Genomic DNA, 11,125 nt, shown 5'->3' on the forward strand with positions numbered 1-11,125 from the left:
CTGTTCTGGAAGCAATGGGCGCAAGGCAGGAAATACACCAGGATGGGGACCTAACCTATCACAGCGATCCACATATTTGTAGCGTAATTCTTTGATTCTCTCTGAATTCTGTTTGGTTGGCTTCATGTACAGATTAGGATTAAGATAAAATATGCTGATTACAGGGGGGAGGAATTCTTGTGCAAATGGCACAGATCAACATACATAGAGTGCATAGCTGCTTCATATTGATGTGGCTGGGGTGTTGATGAGCTCATCAAATTAGAATAGAAAGCTTTGTCATTACACTGCAGTACAACAAGATCAAGGTGCATTTTCTTGATTCGTACTAATAAATAAGGAAATAAAAGGACTAACAAGTATAAAATACAAATTTGGGTCTATGCACACACTCTGATATACATATACGATTCACTCATTCATCCTGTGTACGTCCTCCTAAATGTTAACATGCCTTCATGCATGCATACAGACATACAGAGAACCTGTCAATAGCTGGTTTGTTCAGCTGCTTGACCGGGCTGGTGGGCAGGGCAGGGCCATGCCGCCTTGTCCTTTGGAAGGTGCTGAATGTCATGCCATGTTTGACGGCGATTTCTGCAGGTGAGTCTCCATCTTCTGCCTATAGGCTGCCTAGGCATCTTTGGTACCTCTTCAGTTTAGACCTGGCAGTGCTGTACAACTACTTGTTCCCAAGACCTACAGACCTCATTATCTCTCAGCAGAAGCTGGTCTTCATCGGTCATCCATGATTTGTTGTTTGGGAAGGTCTGGATATACTTGTCAACAGTGACACAGTGGAGAGGTAGTATTCTATATACTGCTGGGTGAATAAGTCCCAACAAGTGCATTCAAATGTTGTGGTTTGTAAATATGTTACTGTCTGCCAAAATATGATATGGGTCTGTCTCAGCAAATTCTTTTGTTTGGCACCACAACGTTTATACCTGCTGTCCCCTGTTTGGATGTGAAAATCACTTGTCTTCTGACACGGGCTGGTCAGCATTCTGTAAAGATCCAAAAACCTAAGGCAAGTGGTTAAGGACAATATATTTTTTTCAGCTTTAAGTGACACTTTACAGTAATATTAACTATCAATGAATATCATAGGCTTAGTGACATGTAGTTTTAAAGCATAAATCAAGTACAAAAGTAAGTAGAATTTTTTCAGTGCTTTCTTTCTGTGTTTTCTTTGAGGAACTGGCGTGAAAAAGGCTTAGTATCAACTTTCAACTTTTCTCACGGTTCACATTTTCCATCACCAACGTCATAAAAGGAGATATTTGCACTACCACTAGAAGGAGCTCATGTAGCACCAGTGGTTTGAGAACCACGGGTGTAGAGAATATGTTATTCACCTGTTCTCATTTATGGATTAAATAAATATCTGGATGAAGCATACAGCAAATTTTAAAAGTGTGCTTTATAAATGCAAACCGAGTCAAACTGACAAACTGTGCTTGTATGTTTGTAAACTCAGCTTACGGAATTGTTACCTGATGCCGTACATAGGACAAGCAGGTATGAATAAACGGCAGACAGGTTTCAGATTTATTGTTAGAAACTACCGGAACTCAAAGACACGGTCACGTTTCTACACGGAGGGAGTTTGGGAATCCGCAGTGTTACCGGAAGTAGCGTCTCACTGGAGGTCACACTCAAAGCAGGTTAGTCTGATTTTTGTTGTATTTATTTTATTACCTATAACGGCCAAATGCGACAGTTTTGTAATGGCTTAATGTTTCTGTCATTTCCTTATGGAACAGGGAAAATTGGTTAATATTTGCAAGTCTTAGAGGTTTTCTCACGAATCACATTTTCCACACATGTACAGTATATATTCTTCGACATGATTGTTGCCTATCCCCGAATGAGTTATTCGCATATTTTAACTTACTATTCATAATAGTTTACTTTCCCTGGAAAGCTGCACACTAGTACCCATGTCCTTACGTATGCACGATTTATTACTGTAGGTGCTGCTAGCTTTTATCGTGTCGGAAAATCTGCCTGGTTGTGGATTATGTATGACAGCTACGGTTCACGCACATGAAACACACTCGAATCCTACGTTGTTTTTCCGTGAAGATGCCAGTTCTCTGACTTGTACAGTACATGTACAAGAAGTAGTTCAAATAATATAAACATTTTATGAAACAGAACTTTTTATCAGCTATAAAATAAGTCTTACAGTCAGCAGCAGGATGACCTTATCAAGTCCTTGATGTTGAGGTATTGTTAGATGTTTACATTTTATGTACCACTTGTATATATGTAGAGGTTATAAATCCTAAACAATATTCTCGTTCTTAATTAGACTTGATGAAGATTCTTTGTAACGTCAATAGGAAAATGAATCCAATAGGAAGGATGTGAAATGAGATGCCAATCTGATCGCTTGGTCATAGTCTCAGCACTGGCTAAACAATGGTTTTGTCAGCAAATTGAACTGAAGAGATTTTTTTTTCTAAAATGTAAATTATTCTAGCTGAACTGTAGTAGCTAAACTAGATGCAGACAGTGTTTGACAGTGTTGTAATGTAGAGCACCAACCATGTTTCCATTGGACAGCAAAACAATACTGTGATTGAGATGTGAATCTTTACAGAACACAGTAGTGGGTGTGTCTAAAGGTGGGCATGTGGACAGAAAGACTGTGATGAAGTAGGTGGAGCCACTCATGTAATTTTGTTTGCACTTTCTGAAAGTATAGCAGTAAGTGTAAACAAGCAAAGGAAATGTGTTACGTTATATGAACAAATATTAAACAGGCATGTAATTATATATATCTCTTAATCATCGTAAGTACCTAACCTATATGTCTGGTAAATATCTTGTCTCTTTCTGAAGTGATTTAATGCATTTTCGGCCAACAGAAATAACCTTTCAGCACACCTGCTCTATTGCACACATCACCTTTCCACACACCCAGTACTCCAGCCTGTAGAGACTTGTACCTCTTTTCCACTGCCACTACAAATCAAGCCGTACCCGACCCATACCGTGAACTGACAGTTTAACATTGCAAAGTATGTGAGCCGACCCGTACCCATGCTGACTTGGCCCTGCTTAGCAGCAGGGCTGAAAGCGTGACCAAGCCGAGCTGGTTGCATCACTACCGTCTGATTGGTAGAAATGCACAGAGATACCAGTGTCTGTGTTGATATACATGGATTATGTAAAAGGAAAAAAAGGGCAAATTCATTATTAGTAATATCACACATTGCACTGTATTGATGCATTCCTGATAACTCGGAACTTGAAAATTTCCACCCTCTTACTTAAAAAAGTACTATAGAACAGCTGAACGGAATGGATTTGTTGTGCAAATATACACAAGCTAATGCTAATTCCGCTAATGTTTGATGCTGTTAACATAACATAGCGATTCTCACAGATGTGCTCTCAGAATTTAGCACTAGTAAATCATGACGTACACCATGTGAACAGTAAATAAGCGTCTCTTCTGTTTTACGTCACTGTCGCTCTCCAAACAAAGCAACGTCTTTACTTGCTTCCTAATTCTTTTGTTTTCTTAAGACCTGCAGGTGCCAGAGGATGGCCAGGAAGAAGACTGTACGCCCCATTGCAGAGCTGGCTCGCAAAGTCAGAGAGTACCGTGCTCTGAAAGAGCGACCCCGCGACTCGCAGAAGTATGCCCTGGACTATGACACCATGACACGGCCATACTCGGGCAGGAAGCTGCCTGTCCTGGCCTGGCAGGACGTGAAGCGTGAGAGTCGCCTGTTCTCCTTGCTGAGCGGCTTGCGGCTCTTTGGGGTTGGCCGTCTCTTCACCCGCAAGTCCTGGCTGTTGGAGCACGATGAGCCTTGCTATTGGAAGATCACCAAGGTCAAGGCAGACTACACCGCCCAGGTACGTATGTGTGAAGCTGTTTTTACTCTTCGCTCATCAGAATTTCAGGCTGTATTTGTTTGTGTAAAAATATCTTTGTTTCACACTTCTCATTAAGAATATGGACCATGGGAAAGCCTGGGGCATCCTGACCTTCAAAGGTGAGACTAATCTGACTTTAATACAAAGTATTTTTTAGTTTTTTGTTTATGTCCAATAGGATTTAATCATCCACCTATCATCTGCCCTAATTGTCCTGCTCGGAGTTGCTGCAGGATGCATACAACCCCACTGCAGTGTACCCATGGTTTACAAGATATTTGACCCCTGGATTTATGTAGATTATGCGTTTATTGCATGCATAGAACCGGTTATTTTTATGATGTACCATAATGATCTGAATCATTTTAATGCTGCTTTCTTAATTTTCTTAATTTGTTTATTAATAAGTATTAGTAAGTATTCACATTTACTTTAGGCAGGTTGAACTGGTTGATTTATTCTCATATACAATGTAAGATTTTTCCAAAAGGCTACTTATAACTTGCCTGCAGATTGAGTTTCTCTTTGTCTTGCCTTGATTTTCCAGGGAAGGAGGAGAAGGAGGTGAAGGAGGTGGACAAAGTGATGTACCACGACTGGCGCTTGGTGCCAAAACACCAGGAGGAGGAGCTCACACGCTTTGTTCCTGTAGCCGATTCAGCACCACGCTTTGTGCCATATCCCCCTCTGCTTCGTGCCATGATCCTGGCAGAAAGACGCAAAGAGCATCAGTCGCTAGATAAGGAGCCTGCTATTGACTTGCAGAAAACTGTCCCACTTAAGAAGGACTTTTTCCTGAGACTGCAGGAGGAGCAGCAGAGCATGGGGACTTCGGTGTGAGGCAGAGCACAGAGCTGTGTGTTTGCATTGGCTCCTACTGGAGGAGAGAAGAGGCCAGCAGTGAAACTGTACATGTGTTCTGCAATATGCTGCGTCAGGAATGAAAATAACTTTTGTTTATCATCTGATTCAGAGAATCATTTTTCAGAAAATGTGTGTGTGATAAACATTTCCGTTTAATAAGTATTGGCCACGTGTTTCTGATTTGTCATAGACAAATGTATGAGTGTTTCAGGCCTATGTCTGTGATTAAAACGTTCCTCGTTCAAATGTGTTGGGAGGTTCTTTCGGTTTTTTTTTTTTATTATCCTCTCTATCAAGGGTGGTGTCTGCTTATAGGTAGGAATGGGGTTTCAAATGTTACAGTTTTGTTTTAATATAGATTCTTTTACTGTGTACTTCATTGCTGGTTTTTGTAGCCGTAGTCCGCTGGTACGTATGTATACGTCAGACTCGCGGGGGCACGCACCGCACGAGGCACATGCGCGAGCAGAAAATCTCCACCCTCGCGCTGTTGCCGTGGGTGACACGCTCCGTCTGACGCCATCATGATTTGTTTCGTGCTGACCGTATTTGCTAACATTTTCCAGACCGGTAAGTGCAATATATTTCACCTGCATTTTAGCTTAAGTTTAGTGTCACCGTCCTGCGGCTTGTTAAGACGCTGGCGTAGCAGAACATGCATGCGGGATGCACGGATCTGCGATTCAGTGAAATCCGCTCTGCCAATAGCCCCGGCTCCTGGCTGATAGGCAGGCCCATCATTCACGCCGTCGTTTTATAAAATGAGTATTACTGCCAGGCTATTTTAAGCTGCAGCTGTTCAGTTGGTTTAGTGTAAACCTGCGATGGGCACCAAACGGTCTGTGTCCGAGCAGCGGGGACATCCGGAACCGTCTACAAAGCGCGGCCGGACCGCCCGAGCCGGTGAGCCGCGCTGGCAGCCGTGTGGAGAGTTGTTATATTTATTGGAAACTGGGACAGCGACATAAATTATAGGGTTCATAGAGAATGTTTCCATTATCAGAGAATGTAAAACTGTAGGACGCAGTAGGGTGGAATTATAGCGGCGGCTCCGTGTCATTCTTACAGTAACTGAACTGCAAAATGCAGCACTGCATCTGTGCAAAAATAAAATGTTGCTTTTCCTTTGGCCTATTGGAGGTATGACTTGTAGGATACTGGCATAGCACCAGAGAGTTTTTAAAGCGGTTAATATTTTTGCCCGCTGACAAAATGATCAGGTAGCTTTTGCATTAGGTAACACTGAACACGATTTTACTTGCAAATCGTAAATGGTCTGTTTTATGTGTGCATGCAGCATGCCGCCGTTAAGCATGGGCTACTCCGACGACGTGTTGTAAGGGTGTGTCTACTTGTGGCAGCCTGGACCGGGGTCTATGAGCGAACCTTCATCGCTGTGAAGCCTGATGGCGTACACAGACGCTTGGTGGGTGAGATCATTAGGCGGTTTGAGAAGAAGGGCTTCCACTTGGTTGGGATGAAGTTAGTGCAGGTGAGTTCATGAACAGAAACTTATCGTCTATAATCAAATACCTCATTGCAACTTCCTTTTGAGTGTTGCTGCTGTTCCAGATTTGTTGCAGCTTTTATTTTGACAGCCCTCAGAGCCCCTTCTGAAGGAGCATTACTGGGGCCTGAGGCAGAAACCCTTCTTCAGTGGACTGATAGAGTACATGCGCTCTGGACCTGTGGTTGCCATGGTAAGGCATGCTCTTTTTAATGGCATTCATTTGAAAAGGATGTAAAAACTATGTAGGGATACAAGACCCATTCATCCAGACTCAGAAACAGCCTCTACCCCAGTTGGGCTGGCCAATATGGCAAAATATTTTATCATGAAGATTTTTTTTCACGTTGGTCGATTTCAGTGCTTATCATGATATAATTCAGGTAATTTTTTCTTTACTTCAAGGCTCAGTTTATGCTCAAAATTCCCTTAGAATTGCCCTTAAACAGATTCAGAACATGAAAAATGAAATGGACTGCAGACAAATCTAATTATAATGAATAAATCATACAAAAACGTGTCATAAGCCATGACAGTAGAAAACTCATGACGGTAAGATTTATTGTTGATGTTTTTTCATTCACTGCCTCAGTGCTCATTCCAGGGAACAGGTTTGACATTTATGGCACAGCTGGTATTAAATAAAGCGACTGCACTGCCAGCATAGAGACTTATTTACAGTGCCCTCCATAATGTTTGGGACAAAGTCACATTTTTTCCTTGATTTACCCCTCTGCTCCACAGTTTGAGATTTCAAATCAAACACGTCAGATGTGATTAAAGTGCACATCCCAGAGTTTAATATAAAACCATTTCTATAGTGTGTGGTCAGGTCATGTGATGTGTCACTCTATCATTCTTCCTTGTAGGTGGCTTAACATGTGCAAACCTTTGATTGGTATTGTACGCATATGATATTCATAAGGTATCCAGGTCTATGGAACAGAATGTAAACTGTTATGCGATGTATTGCAAAGTCTGTCAAGCAACTGTTGTTGCTGCTTGGTGGTAACTTTAGCAACTTACCAAAGAAACTGTGTCTCATCAACAACCATTTTAATACTCTAATACCTTTGCTTGAAGGACAAAATATTTTAAATTAATATTAAGCTTGTTTCTTGTGCAATAGAATGTCTGAGAAGTATCTCTTTGATTACTTAAACACTGAGAATTTTAGGTCAGTTTATAGGACGATTTAAAAAAATATTTTGTTTCATAAGAACATAAGAACATAAGAACATAAGAAATTTACAAACGAGAGGAGGCCATTCGGCCCATCAAGCTCGTTTGGGGAGAACTTAGCTAATATCTCAGAGTTGTTAAAATCTTATCTAGCTCTGATTTAAAGGAACCCATGGTTTTAGCTTCCACTACAATAGCAGGAAGACTATTCCATACTCTGACTACACGCTGTGTAAAGAAGTGCTTCCTCAAATTTGTTTTAAAATGTTCTCCCGCTAATTTCCACTTATGGCCACGAGTTCTAGTATTTAGACTAATATTGAAATAGTCATTTGGCTGAACAGCATCCAGACCCGTTAGAATCTTATAGACCTGAATCATATCCCCCCTTAGTCTCCTTTGCTCAAGGCTGAACAGATTCAGTTCCGCTAACCTCTCCTCGTAAGACATTCCTCTAAGACCAGGAATCATTCTCGTAGCTCTTCGTTGCACCTTTTCTAAGGCAGCAATGTCCTTCTTGAGGTATGGTGACCAAACCTGCACACAGTATTCTAGGTGGGGTCTTACCAAGGAATTATATAAGTGTAACATCACCTCCCTTGACTTAAACTCCACACATCTAGAGATATAACCCAACATTCTGTTCGCCTTTTTTATTGCTTCCCCACATTGGCGAGAGTGGGACATGGAAGCATCAACATACATACCGAGATCTTTCTCGTAATCAGCTACCTTTATTTCAGTGGAACCCATAAAATATCTGTACTGTATATTTCTGCTCCCTGCATGGATTACCTTACATTTATCTGTGTTAAATTTCATCTGCCAAGTATCAGCCCATTCGCTAATTAAATCCAGATCCCGTTGAAGCCTCTCTGCTGCTTGATTAGTATCTGCTACCCCGCCCACCTTAGTGTCGTCTGCAAATTTAACCAGTTTACTGTATGTATTCGTGTCAATATCATTAATGTAAATTAGGAACAATAGTGGTCCTAAAATTGAACCCTGCGGTACCCCACTATAAACGGAGGCCCACTGTGACATAGTGCCTCTAATAACTACTCGCTGCTTCCTATCAGTTAGCCAGTTTTTGATCCAAGCTGCCACAGTTCCTAAAATTCCTGCAGCTTTAAGCTTTAACAAGAGCCGTTTGTGGGGGACAACATCAAAGGCTTTCTGGAAATCTAAGTAAATCACATCATAGGCCTTTTTGTGATCAATTTCACTTGTAGCTTCCTCGAAAGGAATCAGTGTTAAAAAAAAAATTTTTTGTAATTTTTAAAAAATTTTTTGAATTATATTTATTGAGGTATTTTTTCGAATTTCAGACATATAGAAAGAAAAAAAAAATAATCACAAAAAAAGACAAAACACATCTTCAGATAGATTCAATTCAGCAGTCAACCACGTCGCTGTGTAGAAGCAATAAAGAATGGTCAAAAAGATAAAAATAAATAAATAAATAGATTTTTACTCAGTGAGACATTGTGAATAATAATGACAATAAAAATACAGATATTAATATATAATCACCCAGGTACTTAAAACAAGAATGATAGGGGAAGTAAAAATAAAAATAAAAAATAGAGAACAAAAAATTTGTAAGTGTCAGCACTATCGATAACTTTAACAAGAGATAAATCGGGAAAAAAAATAAATGGTGTATTAACACCGACACTACGACTACAAGGGTTCAAGTAGTGTCACGATTATCAGAAATTTTTAACAGGTGATTGAAAAGAGGCCTCCAAGAAGCTTCAAATAAATCTATATGTCCAGACATACTATATCTAAGCCTTTCTATATGCAGGGAGGAGGAAAGTTCAGACAACCAGATCTTGAATAGTGGCCTTGACTTATTCTTCCACATGCAGAGAATAGATTTTTTTGCGATCACCATTCCATACTGTATAGGCACTCGGAAAGCCTTGTTAAGATGCTGCAAGGAGACTGACCAGCCAAGAACGGCAGTTGCAGGATCTAAGGGAAGCTCGCAGGCATAAACTTCTGAAAGAAATTGAAAAACTTCTGACCAGAATTCACCGACTTTAGGGCATGCCCAAAAAAGATGACCAAGCGATCCCTCAGCAGATTCACATTTATTGCAGAGAGAGGAAATAGTGGGATAAAAGGTATTAAGTTTAACCCTAGAGTAATGTAATCTATGTAACACCTTGTACTGAATAAGTTGGTATCAGTGTTAAATTTGTTGATTGTTGTGTCGTAATGGCAGCCAGTAAATTTCGTTGTACTTGTGTAGTAACTTTATTGTGAATAAAGTTTCACTTTTCTGATTTATAAATTGTGTGACAAACGTTGTGCGTGCACAGGTGTGGCAGGGCCTGGACGTAGTAAAGATGGCCCGCAGGATGCTGGGAGAGACTGACCCTGCTGACTCCCTGCCAGGGACCATCAGAGGGGACTTCTGCATGGAGGTGGGCAGGTATGTGTTAGATGGCAGGGGGGGAGAAACCAGCAGTAAGGAGATGGCGCTACAGCCATTCTGCGCTATCAGTTACTGACAAGTCTGACCAGCTCACCATTACATATTAGCCTTACTGGGAGTTAAACCAAAGCGACTGAGAGGAGTAGTTGACTCACCTACCATGGGTTGGAACCCTTATTATCAAGGAACCAAAGAAGTTGTAGGGAGAGATGGCGGTCGTTTAGGGTTACGCTTTGGGATGTGGGTGGAGGGAATGGGATACTGGGGACAGACACGCAGGAGGAAGAGCGGGAATTGACAGTAGGGCTTTGATGTGTCCTCTGCAGGAACGTGATCCATGGCAGCGACTCTGTGAAGATGGCACAGAGGGAGATATCACTCTGGTTCAACCCAGATGAGCTGATCTGCTGGGAAAACAGCAGCCAGCCCTGGAGATACCAGTGAAAAGCACAGCAGCTAGCTGCTGGTAAACACGCTGCGGGCTCCTGTGTCCATCGTTACATACTGGCAGGACTCGTTCTGATATCTACGGCTTTCTGACTGTTTACTGCTGTTCTGCTGGGTGGCCGCAGTGCCTGTTATGAAGCATATCCTTGCTATTGTAATCTATGGTCATCTGTGGTAAGTTTTTATTGAGGCGGATACTCTGAATGGATGCTCAGGGTCATAGAATCACTTATTTGCCACTTCATATTTATATGGCATTGGTTTCATTTTTTGTTAAATGTAGTGTCAGCTGTTAAGACTGAAATTGATGTCCTTTACAGACCTGTATTGGTTTGAAATTTTGGAAGATGAGTCCCTTTATTGCCCAGTTTGGCTTTTTGGTTTATTTTAGCTGAGATGCACTGCTTCAAGTGTGAAATGCATCAAAATGTAAAGAATTCATTTTCAATTAAGATATTCCTACTTCAGCTTTATTGTTGTGCTTTAGCACAACTATGCTCAGTAGAAAGAAACATAAAAATATACCATAGCAGAGTATAAAGTATGATTTATCTTATGTAGCATGAGGGCCTTTAAACCCAATACCCTCAAATATATGCATTTTGTTTTGCCACTGCATGGAAAATCTGATTCTCATGACAAAGAAGCTCATCATGAATAAAACACATTGACCTAAGCAGTTTGTCTAGGTTTTTGTGCCTACTTCCAAATGTCACAGCAAAGCATAAAATGCTGCTCAAACAAGTGTGTTGGGAACATGAACACACACATACACACACACA

The 11,125-nt window shown here is 41.0% G+C and overlaps 2 protein-coding genes across 6 annotated transcripts; both read left to right on the plus strand.

Annotated features, from left to right (window-relative positions):
- Positions 1 to 1,585: 1,585 nt before the first annotated feature.
- mrps34 (mitochondrial ribosomal protein S34) lies at positions 1,586 to 5,007 on the plus strand. Its single transcript, XM_023798415.1, has 4 exons — positions 1,586 to 1,667; positions 3,541 to 3,876; positions 3,974 to 4,016; positions 4,445 to 5,007. Exons 2-4 carry the CDS (start codon positions 3,559 to 3,561, stop codon positions 4,735 to 4,737), a joined length of 654 nt encoding a protein of 217 aa, XP_023654183.1. The 5' UTR covers positions 1,586 to 1,667; positions 3,541 to 3,558; the 3' UTR covers positions 4,738 to 5,007.
- A 194-nt stretch (positions 5,008 to 5,201) lies between these two features.
- On the plus strand, positions 5,202 to 11,019 carry LOC111836873 (nucleoside diphosphate kinase 3-like). Of its 5 annotated transcripts, none has more exons than XM_023798518.1 (5): positions 5,202 to 5,331; positions 6,123 to 6,253; positions 6,360 to 6,461; positions 9,781 to 9,893; positions 10,223 to 11,019. In XM_023798518.1, the coding sequence occupies exons 1-5, from the start codon at positions 5,286 to 5,288 to the stop codon at positions 10,338 to 10,340; spliced, it is 510 nt and encodes a 169-aa protein (XP_023654286.1). In that variant the 5' UTR covers positions 5,202 to 5,285; the 3' UTR covers positions 10,341 to 11,019. The 5 variants fall into 5 exon arrangements, with proteins under 5 accessions (XP_023654286.1, XP_072560700.1, XP_072560699.1 ...); XM_072704599.1 differs by having other exon boundaries at positions 5,247 to 5,331; positions 6,059 to 6,253; positions 6,334 to 6,461; XM_072704598.1 differs by having other exon boundaries at positions 5,247 to 5,331; positions 6,059 to 6,253.
- Positions 11,020 to 11,125: the final 106 nt, after the last annotated feature.

This window comes from Paramormyrops kingsleyae, chromosome 22 (assembly GCF_048594095.1).
Source record: "Paramormyrops kingsleyae isolate MSU_618 chromosome 22, PKINGS_0.4, whole genome shotgun sequence".
Taxonomy (NCBI): Eukaryota; Metazoa; Chordata; class Actinopteri; order Osteoglossiformes; family Mormyridae; genus Paramormyrops; species Paramormyrops kingsleyae.